Raw genomic sequence first — 22,725 nt, forward strand, 5'->3', positions numbered from 1 at the left:
GGGTAGTTTTTTTAGAGGGGAGTCTGTTCTGATGGAAGGGGGTCTGTACTGAGGGGCGACTATAGTTGGGGGGGGGGACCATGTTTTACCTCACGGGGTGACACCACTGGCTGGTCACTCACTGCAGGCATCACCCTTGTTTAACCCCTTCAAGCCGAGAACGCACATTTGCGAACGGTCAGCATGAAGGGGTTAATCAGCCCCAGAACCTGTGTAATTAATATGGGTTCGGTTTTAAAGGGATGAGGTGTCAACTCATTCTACCACAGCTGCCCACCAAGCACGTAAGCCCAGGAGGAAGAGGCCTAACCCTAAGAGCTCAGCATTATATGAACAGAACACGGCTACCATAACATTACCACAACACTCCCTGTGAGGAATACAGATAGAAAAACGTGAATTTATGAATAAAACGTCCAGAAATTTCTATCTGCTCGTCCTATATCAGCTAGAGACGCTGATGCTCTGCACCATGTGATAACTCTCCACTGACCCCTCCCTCCGCCTCGCCTCAGCAACCAATCAAACACCGATGAATGTGACAGGTTCTCTGGTGTGAGGAGAAACGCAGCGCGGCGTTCCGAATTCGAGCGCCTCCCCGCCAATCAGAGACGCCGAAAGCATCCTGGGCGTGGACATGCAAATCCAGTTTGAAAAAGACGGCGGGAAATCTGAGTTTCGCGGGAGGACCTTCGCGCGTAAACCGCATCCCTTCATTCATTGTCAGCTTCCTGGAGCCATTTTTCAGCCGCGGCGGTGGCAGGGAGGTCGAAGCGGGGCCCAATCACTTCTAGCAGCACAATCCGCCTGCATCTGCCCCCTCCGGAGCCCGATCGCCCTCCGATAAGCTCACCCCGAGATCGGAGGGGGTCCCTGCTCACTGCATCGGTGACTATTTGCAGGCTACGGGGGCCGGGCCCGCACGGATTCCAAGGGTCGGAAGGAGGGAGGAAGCCGAGTGTGCCCGGGATCGGAGAGCGGGAGGAGCAGTATGAGGAAAGGAATCCTCTCCGGACACGACAAGCTGCTGGTGACCGGCCTGCAGAGCTCGGAGAAGGGATCCGGGGGGTTCGTGACCGGGGGAGGCTCCACCGCCACTATGGTGGGAGGAGGAGGAGGGGGATACCTGCACATCCTGTCCTCTCCCGGCCCGGTACACGGACTGTGTGTATCCGAACAGCAACACCAGGCGGCCGCCAGCTTCATCTACTCTACACCGCATGGACCCGCCGCCAGAGCCGGCCTACTGCAACCTACAGTGGGGCGCCCTCCGGTAATCAGCCCATCCCCCACACTGCACCGGGGAGGGGGGGGGGACTGTACAGGGAGGGGGGGTCATACAATACACGGGGGGGGGGGGGGGGGGGACTAGGCTTTCTGGGCAGGTTCCCGCCCCGGATGAAGGGGGTAGGGGAAAGGAAAGGTCACCTGTGTATTAGCTGTTTATACATCTGTCACTGGGGGGGGGGCTGTCTCACTAACCTTCTTCTGTTCACACATCACTTTCTACCATCAAAGGGGGGCATACACGCTTCCAGAAATTCTTTTATCATGAGTGTTCCGATCAATCGATAATCAACAACCAATTTCATTGCTAAGCGATCGTTGTGATCGATAACGTACAATTTGTATCTTTCGGCGATCGCTCATACGCCGCTTTCGTGTGGTTGTCAATTATCGACTGATAGCCGCCCGCTGATCATAAACGAGAATTGACAATCCAATGAAATTGCACGAGGAAAGATATTGTATGCGATCAATCGCGTCAGTTTTTACCGTGTGATCTCATCTGGTCAGTTTTCATCGTCAACGTTCTCATCAAACAATTGATAGAAATGGAATTGGTGGTTCGCCACTGATAGGAACGTTGATGATAAAAGAATTGACCAATCGGGCAATCGATCAATGCTGAACAACCTATTCAATTTCTATTAATTGATAGGAATGTTGATGAGAGAATTGACCAATTCGATGAGATTACATGATGAAAGATGACCAATCACATCTGTTTGCTATGCAATCTCATTGATAGGAACGGTGATAAGAGAATTGACCAATCACTGTTCCTATCAACGAGACTGCATTGCAAACAGATGTGATTGGTCATCTTTCATCATGTAATCTCATCGAATTGGTCAATTCTCTTATTAACATTCCTATCAATTGATAGAAATTGAATAGGTTGTTCAGCATTGATCGATTGCCAGATTGATGATAAAAGAATTGACCAATCGATCAATGCTGAACAACCTATTCAATTTCTATCAATTGATAGGAACAGTGATAAGAGAATTGACCAATCGACGAGATTGCATAGCAAACAGATGTGATTGGTCATCTTTCATCATGTAATCTCATCGAATTGGTCAATTATTTTATCAACGTTCCTATCGGGCAATCGATCAATGCTGAACAACCTATTCAATTTCTATCAATTGATAGGAATGTTGATAAGAGAATTGACCAATCACATCTGTTTGCTATGCAATCTCATTGATTGGTCAATTCTTTTATCAATGTTCCTATCAATGAGATTGCATAGCAAACAGATGTGATTGGTCATCTTTCATCATGTAATCTCATCAGATTGGTCAATTCTCTTATCGTCACCGTTCCTATCCATTGATAGAAATGGAATTGGTTGTTCACCATTGGTCGATTCTTTTATCAACATTCCTATGTGACAAATGGATAGTGAGCAACCAATTTAATATGACACGTGGGAAAGTAGCGTTTGAGCGATAACTGATAATGTACAATCGTATCTTCCAACTATCGATCTAACTCCTGTGTGTAGCCTGTCAAACTGGTTGGACCATTAAATCGATTGTCTAATTGGGCAATGTTTTATGATCAGCAATCGATTTGATAGTCCAACAACCAATTTGATACGACACACACAGGAGCTTGATCGATAGTTGGAAGATATGATTGTACGTTATCGGTTATTGCTCAACTTTCCTGTGTCGTATCAATTGAATTGGTGGTTCGCTAACAGTTTGTCTGATCAATTCTCTTATCATTCCTATCAGACAAATCAATTGTTGAACAACCAAGTCAGTTGATATGACAGGAAAGTTGAGTTTGAGCGATAACTGATAACGTACAATCATATCTTCCAACTATGGATCAAGCTCCTGTGTGTGTGTGTGTCGTATCAAATTGGTTGTTAGACTATCAAATCGATTTGTCAATTGATCAATGCTTTATGATCAGCGTTCTCTTAGACAATCGATTGGCCCAACAACCAATTTGATGACACGGGGGGGGGGGGTGGGGCTTGAACGATAGTTTGATAATGTACAATCGTATCTTCCGTCGGTTATCGCTTAAACGCTCCTGTATGTCATATCAATCAAATTGGTGGTTGACTAGCGATTGATTGTGTGATAGGAATAGTGGTCATAAAAAAATTGATCAATCGGATGATTATATCCTCTTTTCTGTGTGACATATGTCATCGATAGGAATGCTCATGAGAGCTGACCAATCCGATGAGGATATTTCTTGGATATGATTGTATGCTTTCCATTATGTAATCTCATCTGATCAAGTATGACTGCTGATCATAAAAGAATCGACCTCTCAGGTGAGATTACATGAAGACAGATGTGATGGCCTACAATCCTTTCTTTCAGTCTGTTTTTACCAACTAATCTCATTGGATTGGTCAATTGTTTTACAATTCCTATCAATCGATGGTCAACAATCACTTTGATCGCTATTACTCACAGGAAAGCGAAGCTTGATGGTTGGAAGATACGATTGTATGCTATCACAGCTGTCCCTCAAACACTATTCCTGTGTCATATCGCTAAAATTGGTTGACCATGGATTGTCTGATGGGAATGTTGGCAATAATGAAAATTGATCAGAGGAGATTTAATGGTAAAAACAAAGCAAAACATGCATGCCGTCTCACATCGGTTTTTCATCATGTAATCTCTGATCAATTCTTTTATGATTAACATTCCAATCAATTGATGGTCAACAACTAATTTGATTGATATGACACACAGGAAAGTGGAGTTTGAGTGATAATGGAAAGATCTGATTGTACGTTATCAATCAACTATCGCTCAAATTCCACTTTTCTGTGTCATATCAATCAAATTGGTTGTTGGACGATTAATCGATTTGATGGAAATGTTGATCATAAGGTGTGTGGTCACCATTATGAAAGTATATCTTGGCTTGCCTCTGTGTGTTAAACTTCCACATGGCTTTCCTTGATTTCCCGGCAGTGTACCATTTGGCGTTGTTGCTCTTTTCACCATGTCTGCTTTTTTCTTTGGTGATCAGGATCTCTAACCTCCATGGCTTTGGTATGGAAATGAAATGAGATGTCTGGCTGCATAATTAGGCCTGCAGTGTGGCTCTTCAGGAGTGTCTGAGGCCTGGAAGTTGGCTGTACAATGGTCTGATGAGACCAGCAGGTCTTGCTGCAGGATCATCGTGTTACTGGAGAAGTCCAGCCTCGGCTCGTTTCTTATGGGTCACAGGAGTGCAGTTCGTTTGGCACTCCTCGACCCGGTTTCCGCAGAGAGTGGTCGGAAGTCCACTGTCTGCTGACCTCACCAAGATCAGTCCAGGCACCACGTCATCCCGATTTGGAGTCTGGATCCGCCAGGTACTTGGACTGATGGCCACCTCGGCCTCTCAGCAAGCCGCCGAGACAGCCGCCGCTCCATGCTCCAATGAGAATGCCGGAGCAGCTGATTAACAGGCAGCAGCTCTCTGCTCGGGGAGCTGAGAACCGAGCCATTGGTTATGTTGGGTTCTCAGTGAAGAGTCTCCGGGGGACCAATGCTGCATCCACCTAGGTAAGTATGAATCTGCAGTAACCCCGCTTCCCATACTTCTCTTAAGCCAGCCATAGGTGATGTGATTTTTATTTGGTTGCAGGTAAGAAAATTGCTCTTCTCCAACAGTCAATGCTGCTGGGGGAATCCCTCCTGTGGCACTGTTGTGTTCTCCCAGCAGGGTGGTGGGCCTCATGGGAGAACGTGGCCTTTTTTTTTTGCTAGCTGCTATAGCCACTGGCAATCGTGTGGAAAATCAGATGGGTGCTTTGATCGGCCTGCCCATACTTGGTTTGAATCTCAGCTGCTCCCTGCTAAACCAGCCAAGATTTAAACTAAGGGTTGATGGTAAAGTAGACCTTACACCATTCATTATACTTGTCACTCATTCCATGTTCTTCTTAATTACAGACTGTTCATTTTTTGGGACCTGTAAAGCAGTTCATCTTTACTCCCTATAATACATAACGCCATATGCAGTACATTATGCATCACTCAATTTTGAACAGGAATGCTTACCTTTTCAGTTGCAGAGTTCATTGCCCTCCCCCTCTTCATCCTGCAGATGGCACCATGTACTAGGGGTTAGATGCACCCCCCTGGAAACTTATGAGCAAGCACTTGGCTTCGTTCCTACCCACGCATGCACAGCTTGCACTGTGGTAGCTCAGTGTTCTGTGAGTGGACTGCACACCGGTGGAGAATGAAGCAAAGTGCTTTTGTGAGTTTCTGGGGCTGTGCATCCAACACAGAGCCTGTCCTTTCTTCAGTGGAGAGCAATAGAATGAGTTGCTGAAAAGTTAATCATTCTGTTACAGATTGGAGCACTGTGTTGCTCAATGTACTCGGGACACTAATGTATGAGGTTTGTGACAGTAAAGCTGAACTAACACTTAAGGCCCCTTTCAGACGTGCGGACCATATGTCCGCTTCTTCATTTATCCGTTGCGGATGAAAACGGGACATACATTGGTCCCTATGTGATTGCGGGTGTCAGCGGATGACCATCCGCTAACACCCGTAATCACCCGCCTCAGCAAAGCTCCGATTTTTTTTTTTCGGGCGGAAGAAAATACTATTTTTCTTCCGTCTATCGGATCGGGTGAACACGGACGTACGGTCCGTGTTCATCCGATCTTCCCCATAGGGGAGAGCGGAGGAAAGACAGGGCGGTCCCTGCACAGTGTGCGGGGACTGCCCTGTCAGCCGACGGCTCAGCGGGGATTTTACGGAGGATCCCTGCTGAGCTGACGGACACACGGAGGTGGATCATTACTGATCCGCCCCGTGTGAATAGGCCCTAAGCCTCTTGCACATCTGGGTAGCTGCAGCTTTTAGATTTTCGCTGCTGGAATGACAGTTGTGTGATCGTCAGTAGGGGTGCAACGGATCGTCATTGATCTGAACACAGCGACCCAGTCGGATCGACACACCACACAATCCGCGGATTGCGGCCATAGGAAAGGCTGCGGCTTTGGCCTAGCTCCGGAGCGGTGGACATCCTGGAACATGGGGCGGCCTAGGTGAGCTCCCCAGAGCGGCCCGTTGATGGGGGAGATGTGGACAATACAGTGGGGACTATATATGGTGGTGGTCTGAAATGATCTGAGGAATGATCCGTTGCACCCCTAATCCTCAGTAGCCGCACAGCCCATTTAAACTAACAGCATGCTGACAGTGGCTGCTGCTGTTCGCATGTTTAGGGACAGGTGTCAGAGCCTGGATGCAGCAGACTGTGTCCAGGCTCAGACATCTGTCCCTAACCGCTTTGTGGCTACATGCGCAGAAGCGGCCACTGTCGCATGCCATTTGTTCAAATAGGCTTCTGATTGCATAACTTGGTCATTCCAGCGGCAAGAATCCACTAAAAGCCGTTAGGCCTGATCCACACCTATGCAGTTTGCATTTGAACCGTTTCTGCAGCGCTTTTTGCATTTCTTACCTCGTTTTTGATGTGTGTGTGTGTTCTGCATTTGTTCTTTATTTTTGTTGCAGTTTGTTGGGCACATTTAAAAAAAATGTCTACATGCGTTTCCGCAGCGTGTTCATTGATGTCTATTGGACCAAACACGCACCATGTTGTGTTTAAAACAGTCGGTGGCCCTTTCCAAAAAATGCATAAATGTCTCGTAGGAAACAATGTTTAAATGGACTGTCGGGCGTTTCTGCAAAATGCACTAAACACGTAGGTGTGAACAAGGCCAGAATTTGGCCCCTTCATCTTCCCACGTCCTCGTTTCTCCTGGTGAAATACCTTGAGGCTCCTAGGATTTTCTCATCACACATCCCAAATGGCTTCAGGTTGGTAAGTGCCAACTATCATGAGTTTTCACCCCTGGAAAGCTGACATCTATGCGGGCAGGATATTTTGGCACTAGCTGACCTGCAGCCTTTTCAGATATCTTGACTCAAATAGGTTGCGAGTGGCTGAAGATACATTGCTGGCATCTAGGCAAGGAGTTGGGGGTGCAGGGTCAACATTCTATACGGGTCACAGAACATAAATACTAGCAAATGTATAATGGAGAGGAAGGAAATTGCCAAACGTGCAGAGAAATGTATGCTTTAACCACTGACTATCCCTGTGAAGACTTCTATAGTGTGATTGTTGCAGAGTAGAATGCCTGGTGAGGTTGGGGGTGGAGGGTGAGATCTACTATATAAGGAGTGATATTGAAGCTGATAACCATAGGCCAGTGGGGGATGGGCAGGCTTACAACTCCCCTTGTTGGTATGTATCTGTTACTAAGACATGCTTCAGAAACATATGGTGAATTATGAGCATGTTGGGCTGAGTTGTATCTCAGTAAATCTAGTGATTGTAAAGAATGAGGTTCTCTAAGGCTAGCCATACACTGGTTACATGTCACTTGAAGAATAAATATCTCATGGCTGATCGATTTAGGGTGGTTTACTACCTTATTTGTAAATCTTTTTGCTGCTTACTCAACTACTGATCTAAGGTATAAGCAGGTATGCATGTCATTTTCATAAAAACATCACTTTTAACTCATCTTCAGCCCCGGTAGCAACCATAGAGTTTGGGTATAGGGATTTTTTTTATAACTTATCCAGTTGGTTTCCCAAACGCAAGGGTCTGATCGATCAACTTGGGTACAACCAGCCTGCTGGATTTCCTTGCTACTATAGCAAGCGACTGCTATAGTGGCTAGCAATAATCTGTCTTCTCCAGGCAGGGCTGACTTTCCTCGCTGGGAGAACACAATGTCTCGGCTGGATAAAGTCAGCACTGTCTGTTTGGGGTCGGGGGGAGAATCATGCAATTTCTTTTCTGCAACTCATGGTTGCATAATGAAAATCGCACAGTCTATAGCCGAAGGGATGATTGAGGTTGTAAGAGCACAGTCTTTGCTTGGCTATATTTAGAGGTGTTTTTGTCCTGATAGAGTAACAGTAGTAGCTTTGACTGCTGAGGTGGTGAACCACCATCCACCCCCCCTGTCTATTTATTTTACTGTGCTTCCCTGGCCCTCTCTACTTTGGAGGCAGACCTGCATCCTCCATGGCACTTGTAAGTAGGGTGTGGGTGCTCCAGGGATGGTTGGCCATGCAGGCTCTTTCCTCCCTCCTTTCAGGCCTTCGTTACTACTAGTTTGCTACCTGGGCCCTGGCGTTGCTGTACTTTGACTTGGCATAGTAGGGTTAAATGGCTGCGGGAGGGGCGGTGCCTTTTATTCAGTGTATCTGGGTGTCTGCATGTGCTCAGTACGTTGGGTACCATGTTCAGGTGGCAGAAGCTATCTTTTTGGGTGCCCTGGCAGCAGTCTTATGGGTGTCATGGCAAATTCTTTCTTGTATGGTAGCAGCAGGAACGGGTGGTGTCGGCTCCCAAATTGGGCTTCTGGTAGGTGAGTGAACAGGCATTAGTGAGAAAGAAAGATGGATCATACAGTGCTCCTTTAGGTTCACACTACGGGTGGTTGTGGGACAGTGGGTAAATTCCTCCTGCAGCCAAACCGTGCTGCTCCTTGGCAGGCATGCATGACTGCCATTTATTCTTAACCTCTTCCTGCCAGCCATATGCATATGTGGCCCTATGTAAACCTTTCTGTGCTGAGAGCGGGTGCCCATCACACAGGCGGGTACTGTAACTCCCAATGCATACTTGTGATCGGGAGCTTTCCAATCATGTAACAGCCAATCACAGCTGTCATGTGACTGGAATGCCTGCCTCCGCCTCCTGGCATTCAGAACCTCTTAAAGGGCCAGGGGGTGCCTGCGGGAAGAGGTTAAAGGCACCCTTTCACATCTGAAACGGCAGTGAATCTTCACTTGCTTGGAAATGGCCTGGTGCAAGAGTGTCATGCTATTTCCCTCTGGTTGCATTAAAAAAAAAAAAAGTGCCGGAACCTTTTCCTGCATGAAACGCAGGCACAGCAACCCATTCAAATGGGTGGGCTGCTGTGCAAACGTGCCTCGCACAAGCCACATAGATGTGGACCTAGTCTTGTATGCAATCGATAAGTGTTTCTATATTCGCTTGACCAGCATATTTAATTAGTTCTTTTTTTTTTTTGTTTTACCCGTAGGATTTCTCTATGGAAAAAGTTAAAGCGCTGCCCAGTGCTCAGAACTTGAGGCTGCTGACACCTCATGGCTAAGGACTAACGTCTAAAATGCCTAGGCTGTTTCGCAATTTTGTACATGCATTTAATAAAGAAATACTATTTTGGATGTCCTGAGTGCCATGCCATCCCTTTCCTTTATTCTGAGACTTCTCTATGGCCTCATCCACACAAGCCGTTATGTACATATAGCGGTTTCCAGTGGCAGGAATATTCATTATTGTAGCTGAGAGCCATTGCTTTTCGCTTGAATTTTTACACCCAGGAGTTGGGGGGGGGGGGGGGGGGGGTGTCCAATCCTGGATTGCTAATCTGTCTATAACAGCGGGCAACGGCTGGGGGTGTGGGTATGTACATTGGCTGCTCTATCTGCTGGCATTCATTTGTACAGGCGTGGTTTCAGCTGTTTGCATACACAAGTGATCACCGCTGCAGGAATTTGCTATACATATTCAGGTAGGCACCCGTGTGAAGGAGTCCTAAATGCCACTCTATGATCTGGCTGCCTTTGTCCCACTGTAACTTGGACTATAAAAAAGGGGATTATGGCAATGGATGCAGAAAACACTGCAGTGACACATAGACCATTTCCAACCATGCCATTCAGGGGGACAAAACTGCTTTTCAAGGCCAGATTATGAAACTTGACATTTTTTCTGGCTTCATAGCTATAACAAGATGGCAACACTAGAAATTGGGTAAGAACAGTGACCGGCTTTGGATGAGTCCGTCTTTTTTTCATTATTTAGGGTCGAATGGAACGTACAATAGTCTTACCCACCCCAGCTCCCTGGAATAACCCAGAAATCCCCAATCCAGTTGCTCATCTTGACATGGCATCAGCAACTGCTTCTGTTTCTCCTTACTGGCTGTTCCTGTGCTGTAAGTTCCAGCCATATATTCACATGGACACAGAAGCATGTCTTCAGTTCCCATTTAGGCAGCATGGTTCACATCTGTGTGGGTGATGGTCACTAGAGGTCAACTGATATATGGGTTTTTCTCTGGCCGATATTTAGAAATCGGTGCAGCCGATGGCCGATATATGATGCCGATTTTTGCAGCCGATATTTTAGGCCAATTTTTGGATGGTGCTGGGGATGCGTGGTGGAGAGGGGTGGATGCGTGGTGGCTGGTGCTGGGTGGGGATGACGATGAGTTACATTGTGAAGAGCATCTCCACAATGTAACAATCCTATCCACCCAAAGTCATCCTCATCCATTTTTTCAATGCCAGCTTGTTGGCCTCAGCCAGGTTTGCAGGGGGGCACAGTAGCACACATTAAATCTTTGTGACCTCCATTAATGCTGGTATCTATCTGCATGCACCTGATAGGGCTAGGTGCATGCATATAGACGCTGATCAGCCAATCGCATAATAAGAAAAATAGAAGCAGCCAGCCCGCTCCTCCTTAGCAGGAAAGAGGAGCTAGCTAGTGCTGGCCACGATCACCTGCTGGGGGGAAGTTACTAGTTGGCTTTTGACATGCTAATGAAGTAGTATATTGTTCCTCTGCTACAGCCTGCTGGGGGAGGGGGGCGGTACGGTGCCAGTGAAACTTTCCCCTTCCCTTCGATATAGTGACCGGCAGCGTGCGGGTGAAGAATGAATTTCACATGCTGTAGCAGGAGCGGGGCCCTGGTCAGTACTGCTGGCGGCCCTGCGGGCCGGGTAAAGCTACACATCGGCCGATGCCGATTTCTTCAAAATGGCTAAATATCGACCGATATGGTCACTGTGGGTCTGTACCTGCAACCACCCACGCTGAGAAACACAGGAGACGTGTGCGGGTGCATTTAACCCCCCCCCCCCCCCCAAGGATACGATCATTTTAAATATAAGCCACAGTACTGGTAAAATACTTTAAATGTAATTGCAAGGCCTTGTATTCCCCCCAGTCAGCTTCTACCTTCTCTGGATTTAGATGCTGATCTTCCCTGCCTTTAACCACTTCAATACCAGGCACTTACCCTCCCCCCTCCTGCCCAAGCTGATTTTCAGCACTGTCCCTTTTTAAAACCCTGCCTTTTGAACTGCTCACATCTTGCCAGGACTACACGTCCCATGAGGCATTGCTCCTCACATTCACAAGTTCTCAGGCACTTACTGACATGTATGGATGGTGTACTGAGCTGTATGTGTGCTGCACTCTATTTCCTGATGGCCAAACAACGAATTGGCTGGCCGTTTTAATAGATTATGAAAATGGTTGACTATTTTTACGATCGATTAATCGGTTAGTAGTTTCGTCACTTCCTAACTAGTACCAAAGGTGGGTTTGCTTTCATTTTCTGTAACAAACTAGAACCTGGATTGGTTTTCTTTAGGCAATACCCAGCTTTGTTGTAAACCATTGAAGTGGAACTTCACCTATAACGCCTTGATAAAAAATGTTAAGCAAGGAACATACATTCCACATTACAAATGATACCAAAATTGTTGTGTGCTGTAATTTTCCTCCAGCATAACTCCTGTTACTACTTGCTGGAGGCTGCCATTTTGTTAAAGCCCAGAGTTCTGAGCAGCAGTAAATATTTAGGCTGTCGCAGATCGGCTTCTACACTTTTTGCTCAGTGCCTACTGAGCATGTGGGAGGCAGTTTATTACTGGATTTTTTTTTTTTTTTTTTTTTTTTTTAATGGGGCCAGTTCACACCAGATGCAGTTCCATGTGCTTTTTTTTTCTGCACAAGATGCATGCACAGTGTTTTCCCATGTATTCTAATGGCTCTAGTTCACACCATGCAGCCAGTTTCTCCATGGTGTGAACTAGAGCCATTGGAATAAATGGAAAACAGTGCATGCATTTTTACTGCCGAAAAAATGCGCATGGAACTGCGTCTGGTGTGAACTGGCCCTTAATGTTTTCATAGTTATACCTGCACATGGTGCCAGCCTGATTACAATTTTCTGACTAAAGCTTCACTTTAAGAACAGATGGGAGTCTTTCCCCTGCAACATCCATTTTGTGTGATGCAAATTGAACATGTACTGGCTTGACTGATGTAGTAGAGGCCTAGTTTACGTTTTGTAGCATGTTGTCTGCTTTGTCAGCCAACTGTTTGTTCTTGTCAAAAGTAAAGTGCAGAGTAAGGATATCTGCAGAGGAAACTCGAGGCATTGTGCATTTCTAAGTCTTACATTAAATGTGAAGCTATAGCCATACATTGTACAATGTTCTTGTGCAATTTCCTTTAGATTTACCTTCAACTATGTATTACAAGGGCCTGCCTGATTGCATACAAATTGAAACTGTTCAGATATGACCTCCTATTATATAATTTTGGTAAAAGTAAAGAATGGTACTGAAATATTGTATAATGTATGGGAAGCCTTAGTATTAAGTGTAGCCAGGCAATTTTAGAGGCTTATTTGCAAGTGTGATATTAAGTACTTCTTCTTCTTTTTTTTTTTTTTTTTTTTTGGGCAAAAAAATAAACCAACCACAGAGGTGATCAAATGCCATCAAAGCTTTATTTGTGGGTAAAGGACATTTTCACTTTTGGGCACAGCATCCCACGACCGCATAATTGTTAGTGACGCAGTGCAGTATCGCAAAAAAATGGCCTGGTAATTAAAAGGGGTAAATCCTTCTGGTACTTAGTGGTTGTAAACCCAGAAATGTTTTAAAAATAATAAATACCTGCAAGACAAAGGCATAATGAGCTAGTATGGCTAGCATACTAGCTCATTATGAATTGCCTTAGATCGAAGCCGTCCTCCGCCCGCAGACATCTCTCCGGAAGGTTACTTCCAGGTATCGCTGCTCTGGCGCTGTGATTGGCCGGATCGGCGATGCCGGCATTATAGATTTCATAAAATCGGCATTTGCAGTCTCTATCGCCTTCTCCTCCATTACCATGGTCTGTGTGAAGCTGATTCTTCCACAATGCCCATCACTGTTGCCCCGTAAAATAAACTATCATGGGAGTTTACAGCCACTAAAAAAAAAAAAAGTTAAAGTTTTTATTCTTTCACATGTCTACATCCGTCAATATTATTATATTTCTTCATTAAATATTTTCCCATTTCATCAATACAACCACATCAACAGAAAACATGTCATTATACATTACATTCCACCTTGAAAAAGGAAAAAAGATAACAAAAAGGAAACAAAGCAATCAAAGACAAACTACCCTGGTTGCAGCGCCCCTCCCCCACTTTAACAACTTTAGTACCACGCTATAGCAGTGTACTATAGTTCTGAGGGATTGTCTATAGACCAGATTCCCTCCCCCTAAACTGCACACTGACGGCTGTGTCCTTGGGGCATGGGTTGGGTAAGGGGCCAATCATAGCGGTTCTTTACCATGTGATCAGCTGTGTCCAATCGCATGTAAACAGACTTGCCGAGTTATGCTCTATTCAAAATGAATTGTACCCCTGCTTTGGCAGCTGAAGATTTTAATGTGAACCAGTGATCGAGTTTTGTTCTGCTTAAGAGGAAATGTTTGTTACTTTGGGCGGGGCCAACCTCTGTGCACCCCTAATTCTGTTGCTTTGATACTTAAGCATGACTTGGAAGCTGATCTCTGCTAGACGTCATTCCCTGCCCAAAAGGATTCCCTCTGGACAGAAGTAATTCTGTGGAACTTGGACCCCTTTCACACTGAGGCGCTTTTTAGCACTAAAAATAGCACCTGTAAAGCGCCTCTCGTGAATCTCCAGTGTGGGCCTGAATTTTTTCACACTGGAGCGGTGCGCTTGAGTCCTGCAAGCAGCAGGTTTGGGAGCGGTGTATACAACACTCCCAAAATGGGGGGGAAATGAATGGACTGCCAAAGCACCTGGAAAATGTGCTAGCAGCGCTTTAACAGACGTTTTTTAACCCTTTCGGCCGCTAGCGGGGGTTAAAACTAGTGGCGCTTTACCACTAACGCCAGGTGCTTTCAGTGTGAAAGTAACCATGACGTCAAGCTTCAATGAGGGCTCTTACCACAGCAATGTAGCGAGAGGCTAGAATTTGCTAGACGGCTTTCATTAGACTACAGTTTTAATGCTATATAACCACCAGTAATGCATAACACTTACCGTAATAGGAATGGGGGGCTAACTTTCTGAAGGGATATAATTGGCAACACACGACTTTTAGATCATTAAGCAGTATGTTGATGTTTGTAGTGTATTTATCACTGTTCTGAATTTGTTCTTTATCTGTTTTTTGCAGGCTAAGCGGCGGCTGGAACTTGGAGATGGAAGTCAACAGTATCTTTCTGAAGGACTAAAAACACCAAAAGGCAAAGGAAGGGCATCTGTACTTTGTCCAGATAGTCCAAAAAGTAAGCTGTTCTTAAAGCGGAGTTCCGGCCACAATTTCACTTTTTAAATATAAATACCCCTGTAATACACAAGCTTAATGTATTCTAGTAAAGTTAGTCTGTAAACTAAGGTCCGTTTTGTTAGGTTGTTACAGCATTTAGACACTTTATCAAATAGAAATTGACTGGGCCATCTTAAAGCGGGAGTTCACCCATTTAAAAAAAAAATAAAAATCTCCCCTTAGCTTCCTGCTCGTTCGGTCTAGGGGAATCGGCTATTTATATTAAAATATGTGCAGTACTTACCCGTTTTCGAGCTGCATCTTCTTCCGTCGCTTCCGGGTATGGGTCTTCGGGAGCGGGCGTTCCTTCTTGATTGACATTCTTCCGAGAGGCTTCCGACGGTCGCATCCATCGCGTCACTCGTAGCCGAAAGAAGCCGAACGTCGGTGCGGCTCTATACTGCGCCTGCGCACCGACGTTCGGCTTCTTTCGGAAAATCGTGACGCGATGGATGCGACCGTCGGAAGCCTCTCGGAAACCTGTCAATCAAGAAGGAACGCCCATTCCCGAAGCCCATACCCGGAAGCGACGGAGAGGATGCGTCTTGTAAACGGGTAAGTACTGCACATATTTTAAAATAAATATCCGATTCCCCTAGTAATAACGAGCAGGAATCTAAGGGGGAAAAGTGCCCTCTAAGGGTGAACCCCCGCTTTAAGTGTGGGCATCATGAAGCCAGACTGTATGACTTCCTGGATTTCAGCCTTGCAGATCTTGCACATGCTCAGTGCTGCACAAGCAGTGTCAGATCAGGGTCCAAGTCACATGATTCTTTGAGACTCCAGGAGTCTCTGCACTCCCCAAAGTTGCACCCACTACATTCCCAGGAGTCTGTGCGGTGTAGGTTAGGAAGCATTAAGCACCTAGGTGCAGGAAGTGGGAAGATTAACTATTCTGCCTAGCAACAACACTTTGAAGGCATCTAAAAAAAAAAAAATTTTTCGTAAAGGACTAATGACATTTTTTTAAAACTACTGATGTAATGTTATATTTATGGGTGGAACTCCACTTTAAATCTTCTGCTCATTGTACGTATTTGTTTTATCTAATATAAGTCTAAGCATTCATCTTGAGTATTGGTTATTACTCTGGCAAATGCCCAGTGAATCTTCGGTATAATAGATGAAGTAGATACTACATTTTTGTCTTTTTCAGGATGCAAGGTTTCATGTTCATTTGACATCTAAAATGTTTACTCTTCTATGTTTGGTTTAGCTCCAAAGTCTCCCTTGGAAAAGACTCGTTATGACACTTCACTTGGGCTCCTGACAAAGAAATTCATTCAGCTACTCAGCCAGTCCTCTGATGGAGTTGTGGACCTTAACCGAGCTGCAGACGTCCTTAAAGTGCAGAAAAGAAGAATTTATGACATTACAAATGTATTAGAAGGCATTCATCTCATAAAAAAGAAATCAAAAAATAATATCCAATGGATGTAAGTATCTTCAATTCCTGATAATGCAGTCTGAAAATCGGACAAGTTCAGGGTCTATTCTCCCATAACGGCTTGATGGCTGCTTCACACCATCAGCTGTACTAATTGCTGGACTGTGTCCCAGCATACAATATTGTGGCAATGCTTCACATGCTCCTTTTTATGTGAGTTGGCTGTGCCTACATAGCTTACTGTCGAGGATATCCCCTAACTGACTGTCTGTCACTATGGCCCAGGTTCGGGGTGGGATTAAGCCGAAATGGGTCCTATGACAGCTAAGCGCTTCCACTTTAGTGTTTTGGCATAGGCTAATGCACCTCTCAGCTGAGTGGCCGCTTCCTTCTTGGTTACATTCTTGTGGGTTACATTCTTGTGTGGGCTACCAGATTTGTGTGGGCTACCAGATTTGTCTATCAGCTAGGGATGTCCGTCTGCCCCCCCCCCCCCCCCCCCCCACATGCAAAGTTTGCTTTGCAATGGAACTCCTATTGGTCAAAATGGCTCTGAATCCCAGCCCTTATCTGATATTCCCACAGTTTTTATGGGGTACAACCCTCTTGCTTTATCACATGAGAAATGATCTCCAGATATTTATAGACCGATTTCAGGCGTTCTTTCTAGTGTGGGTGAGTGAACGTCGCCAGCACACCATTGATTAAAGGTCGACTGATATGAGTTTTTCTCTGGCCTATGCCGATATTTAGAAATTGGGGCGGCCGATGGCCGATATTTTGCCGATTATTTTAGGCCTATTTTTATTTTTTTTTTTCCCTCCTTCATCTCAGCAAATCTAGGGTGGGAGGAGGTTATTATTTAGGGTGGAGAGGTGGTGTGAAGCCTGTTAGTGCCCACCAGTTCAGCCTGTCAGTGTCCATCAGTTCCACTTCCCTAATGCCCACCAGTACAGTGCCCACAGTACAGCTCAAGAATGTCAGTGCCCACCAGCAGAGCGCTCGGCTCTGTTCCGTCCCCTCGCCTGGCCAAGGAGAGCTCCATTTGTCTCCTGATGTGCTGCGTGCCCCGACTCTGCTTCCACACTACAAACCCCAGAATGCTGTGCGGCCAGTAACAGCCTATCGGCGTCCACAGCTGCAGACTTCCTCCACTGGGGGGGGGGGGGATCGTTAAACAGCGGCCGTTATAGCCGTTTAGAATGGGGGGGCATTTCCCCCAGCACGCCCCTGCTTCTGATCCCACACAATAATCAGCCAATGCCGATTTTCTTTTAAAACAAAATTATCGGTCGGCCCCTACCATTGTTTTCTAAACTTTATTCAGCGATCACATTGTTTCAGCAGAAGCAACATTTCGGAGCCTTACAGGGCTTAAGTTGCCACTACCTGAATCGTGTGTGTCCCGGGTTTTGCCACAAATGGTTTGGTTACCAATACCCCATGAAGAGAGACTTCTACAAAAAATAATTGAGCTTGCCAGCTGTTTTAAATAAGATCCTGATGGTCCTGGGGGTGTGTCTTTAACCACTTAAGCCCCGGACCTTTAGGCAGCTAAATGCCCAGGCCAGGTTTTGCGATTCGGCACTGCGTCGCTTTAACAGACAATTGTGCGACATGGCTCCCAAACAAAATTGCCGTCCTTTTTTCCCCACAAATAGAGCTTTCTTTTGTTGGTATTTGATCACCTCTGCGGTTTTTATTTTTTGCGCTATAAACAAAAATAGAGCGACAATTTTGAAAAAAATTCAATATTTTTTACTTTTTGCTATAATATCCCCCAAAAACAGATATAAAATTTTTTTTTTTCCTCAGTTTAGGCCGATACGTATTCTACCTATTTTTGGTAAAAAAAAAATCGCAATAGACGTTTATCGATTGGTTTGCGCAAAATTTATAGCGTTTACAAAATAGGGGATAGTTTTATTGCATTTTTATTATTTTTTTTTTTTTACTACTAATGGCGGCTATCAGTGATTTTTTTTATTTTTTTTTTTCGTGACTGCGATATTATGGCGGACAATTTTGACACATTTTTGGGACCATTGTCATTTTCACAGCAAAAAATGCATTTAAATTGTGTGTGTGTGTCCCGATCGGACCCCCCACCCGCTAGAAGGCAAGGGCGTACATGTACGCCCATTTGCCTGTACGTGCCATTCTGTGGACGTACATTTACATGCAACGGTCGGGAAGTGGTTAAGAGACACTGATTAGGTTTTGAAAATGTACTTTAACCACTTCAGCCCCGGACCAGTCAAAGACCAGGTCACTTTTTTGCTATTCGGCACTGCGTCGCTTTAACTGACAATTGTGCGGTCATGCAACGTGGCTCCCAAACAAAATTGACTCCCCCCCCCCCACAAATAGAGCTTTCTTTTGGTAGTAATCACCTCTGCGGTAAAAAAAAAAAAAATTTACGCTATAAACAAAAAATAGAGCGACAATTTTGAGAGAAAATTCAATTTTTTGTGCTATAATACGGTAAATATCCCCCAAAAAATATATATAAAAATAGTTTTTTTTCTCAGTTTAGGCCGATGCATATTCTACATATTTTTGGTAAAAATCGCAATAAGCGTTTGATTGGGTTGCGCAAAAGTTATAGCGTTTACAAAATAGGGGATAGTTTTATGGCCTTTTTAAAAAAAAAAAATTTCCATGACTGCGACATTATGGGGGACACATTTTTGGAGACCATTGTCATTTTTACAACGATCAGTGCTATAAAAATGCACTGGTTAGTGTGAAACTGACACTGGCAGTGCTGGGGTTAACCACTAGGTGGCGCTGTAGGGGTTAAGTGTTCCCTGCATTGTGTTTCTAACTGTAGGGGGGATGGACTCTGTCACATGACACCAATCTCTCCCAGAGTACACGGAGCCGAGATCAGTGTCATTCTCACTAGGTAGAGCAAGGAGATGCTTGTTCACACAAGCATCTCCCTGCGCTATACCTCCGTGAGATGATCGAGTCCACCGGACCCACGGTCTGACTTAGGAAGGCGGCAGGGTTGCGAGCACGTGATAATGCCTATCTGTGCCGTTCTGCCGACGTATATATGGCGCGGACGGCCCTCAAGCGGTTAAGGCATCATTCTTTCTAGTGGTGGCTGCTGTAAAAGTATGAAGTTCCAACAAGTATTTACGTTCTGAGCAAAGCAGATGCCCAATTCTAAAGACTGCTCTGGAGGATCCTGCCATTTGACAGCTAATGAGAGCTTTTTCAGAGAGCCCTGAGCTTTATGAGATGCATTGGAGGATTCCATTATGGCAGCTTTCACAAGTGGACAGTAAATCCGCACAAGAAGGCTCCTATTAGGTGTTGGTTGGCATAACTTCACAACAAGATGCATGTTGCGTGGCTGCCCTTTTGAGGTCAGACGCTTTATTTTGTTCAAACCTGGACCTCTATAACTAGAAGGGGGAAGCATTCTCATGCCTCTTATGGAAGCAAAAGCACACTTGGGAATCCAGTAGCATCTTTATAAAAAGAATCTCCTCTTGCAATATAAACATCTAGTCTTGGGTTCCAAATAAAAGCACAACCCAGTTTCACAAGCACTGGAAGCCTTCGCTCATGAATGGGGATGCCTAAGGGCCTTTTTGGCAACATTGCTGTCTAGAACATGGGTGCTCAACCTGTGGCTCACTAGCTGTTGCAGATCTAGAAGTCCCGTCGTGCTTCTGTCTTTGGGAGTCGTGCTTCTGTCTTTGGGAGTCGTGCTTCTGTCTTTGGGAGTCGTGCTTCTGTCTTTGGGAGTCGTGCTTCTGTCTTTGGGAGTCGTGCTTCTGTCTTTGGGAGTCGTGCTTCTGTCTTTGGGAGTCGTGCTTCTGTCTTTGGGAGTCGTGCTTGTAACAGTCAAACTTGCAATGCATCATGGGACTTGTTGTTCTGCAACAGCTTTAGGGCCACATGGTCTACTCTAGACCCATGGTCTGGAGCAGGGGTCTCAAATAATGGCCCTCCAGTTGTTCAGGAACTATTCCCAACATGTCTGTAAATGTCAGTCTTACAATGCCTCGTGGGAAATATAGTTCTGCAACAGCTGGAGGGCTGTAGTTTGGAGATGCCTGGTCTAGAGTATACAAGCTGGAATTTATTCCTTTCTTTCACAGTATGCACTTGAATACCTTCAGATCCACAAAGTGTGGTTTTCTTTGTGGCCCTGGAAAGACATACGGCCACAAAGGGGTGAATGCAGCTGTCAGAGGTCTCAAGGATTTTACTTCAACGGTTTCACAGGTCCCATGCTAAACACATCCACTTTAACTCCTTCCCTATTATAAAGGTGGAGGGTGTTCAGTCAACCACGATGGCATATGCGAACGTCATAGACTTGGCCTTTTCCAGCTGAAACTGCGTTTCACACCATAGAAACGCAGGTCGGATGCATTCCAGATGCTTTTCTAAATGTGTGTTTTTGATGTGTTCCAGTGCATCCCAGCCCCCCACCCCTTTTTTTTCTTTTAATATCATACACCACGGGACACAGGTTGTCTTTACATAATGGGTTATATGCTTACCAGAGGTGATTGAACACTGGCACAACCAATGAGTCAGTTCCCCTCCACTTTTTTTTTTTTTTCCCCCACAAATAAAGCTTTATTTTGGTGGTATTTGGTCGCCTGCATTTTTTTTTGCGCTATAAACAATATTAAAATGGAGCGACAATTTTGAAAAAAAATCAATAGTTTTTACTTTTTGCTATAATATCCCCCAAAAAATATAAACTTTTTTTCCCTCAGTTTAGTCCGATACGTTTTCATCTACATATTTTTAGTAAAAAAAATTACAATAAGTTATTGATTGGTTTGTGCAAAAGTTATAGCGTCCTACAAAATTGGATAGTTTTTGGCTTTTTTATGAATTTCTTTTTTTACTAGTAATGGCGGCGATCAGTTTTTTTTTTTTTTTTTATCGTGACTGCGACATTATGGCGTGCACATCGGACACTTGACACTATTTTGGGACCATTGTAATTTTTACAGCTATCGGTGCTAAAAAAATGCACTGATTACTGTGAAAATGACAGTGAAGGGGTTAAGTGTTTCCTAAGGAGTGATTACTACTGTGTGGGGGCGTGGCTTGGCGTGTGACATCACTGATAGTCTGTTCCCTGTCATAGGAAACGACGATCAGTGACCTTCACTAGGAAGAACGGGAAAGGTTTGTTTACACTTGCCTTTCCCAGTTCTTCAGCTCTGACCTGCATGTGACCCTGTCCGAAGCACCGTGACTGCGGGTGTCCCGTGATCGGTCACAGGAGCTGAAGAACGGTGAGGGATGTGTGTATGTAAACACACCTTCCCCACTCTTCACTGTGGCAGTGACACTGGTCATCTGTTCCGTGATATAGGGAACTATGATCGGTGACGTCACACCTACAGCCATTATTTATATATTTTTTTTTTTTGGCGGGATATTTATAGCAAAAAGTAAAACGTCAATTTTGAAAAATGCAATATTTGTTTATAGCGCAAAAAATAAAAACTGCAGCGGTGATCAAATACCACCAAAAGAAAGCCCTATTTGTGGGAAAAAAGTTTCGTTGATCCCCGCTGACTCGGCGGATGACAGGGCGGTCCCCGCACGCTGTGCAGGGACCGCCCTGTCTTTTCTCCGCTCTCCCCTATGGAGGGATCGGATGAACATGGACCGTATGTCTGATAATCCGATCCGCAGCCGGAAGGAAAAATAGGGTTTTCTTCCATCTGCAGAATCGGATCATTGCGGAGGTGGACGAGATCGGTTGTCAGTGGATTTTTATCCGCTGACACCCGCAATCTCATAGGGACCAATGTATGTCCCTTTATCATCCGCAAACGGATGGATGAAAAAGCGGACATACGGTCTGCACGTGTGAAAGGGACCTAAGGGGTTAAATAAGGACATGTGTGTGCCAGTGCATTTTTGATGCTTTTTACCATGTTCAAGTACAGTCCAGTGCATGAAAAATGCAGCATGTTCTACTTCTTAGCTCCTGCAAGCACTGGTGTGAACTATGCCATTGAAAAACATATAACCTACTTTCCATGTTTTTTTGATGCAAGAAAAAACACACTGCATGTGGTGTTAACTGGCCCTTAGAGTTAGAGGACTTTTTGAAGTCCAGGACCTAAGACCTGGGAGTTTTAGATACTGATTCCTATTCTTAAGGGCTTGAAAGCCAACCTTCAGGAAAGTGTAGCATTGCATTTGGAAGGCTTGGATTCACTTGGTATAAAATTCACCTTCAACAGTGTTTTCTGGCAAATTCTAACTTTTCTCCACTGAAAGTTTACAGTAATATTGTGTGATTCAGAAATTGAAGCTAAGACTATTTTATTCTTTAGGGTGTCTGCTTTCATAAAAGATGTGTTTAGGGTTTTCTGTGATTTTTCAGGCCCAAAATGATTGTTTTGCATTCGTGAAAAAAAAATAGATGGCCAAAAGGTAAAGGAGACGTTCATCTTCGTGAACATGTTCCACCTGTAAGTGTTTTTTTTTATTTGGCTCCTAGATTCAAAGCACATTTGTGAAGCTCAGTTACCACCTTTTTTATATGTTGGATTACTTTTGAGTATAATGCACTATACCGGTGCACCCTCTCTTTTTGTTCAATCCTGTCCATTCTGCCTGAAGGAC

General features: G+C 44.9%; 1 protein-coding gene across 1 annotated transcript in view; it reads left to right on the forward strand.

Moving 5' to 3' along the window:
• The first annotated feature begins 651 nt into the window (after positions 1-651).
• The window catches only part of E2F3 (E2F transcription factor 3), a 39,828-nt gene continuing 17,754 nt past the window's right edge, over positions 652-22,725 (forward strand). Inside the window, exons 1-3 of the mRNA XM_040353786.1 lie at positions 652-1,273; positions 14,559-14,670; positions 15,928-16,147. Of these exons, the coding sequence (XP_040209720.1) occupies positions 992-1,273; positions 14,559-14,670; positions 15,928-16,147 (614 nt within the window). The 5' untranslated portion in view covers positions 652-991. The remainder of the gene's footprint in view (positions 1,274-14,558; positions 14,671-15,927; positions 16,148-22,725) is intronic.

Source organism: Rana temporaria, chromosome 5, assembly GCF_905171775.1.
Source record: "Rana temporaria chromosome 5, aRanTem1.1, whole genome shotgun sequence".
Classification (NCBI taxonomy): Eukaryota; Metazoa; Chordata; class Amphibia; order Anura; family Ranidae; genus Rana; species Rana temporaria.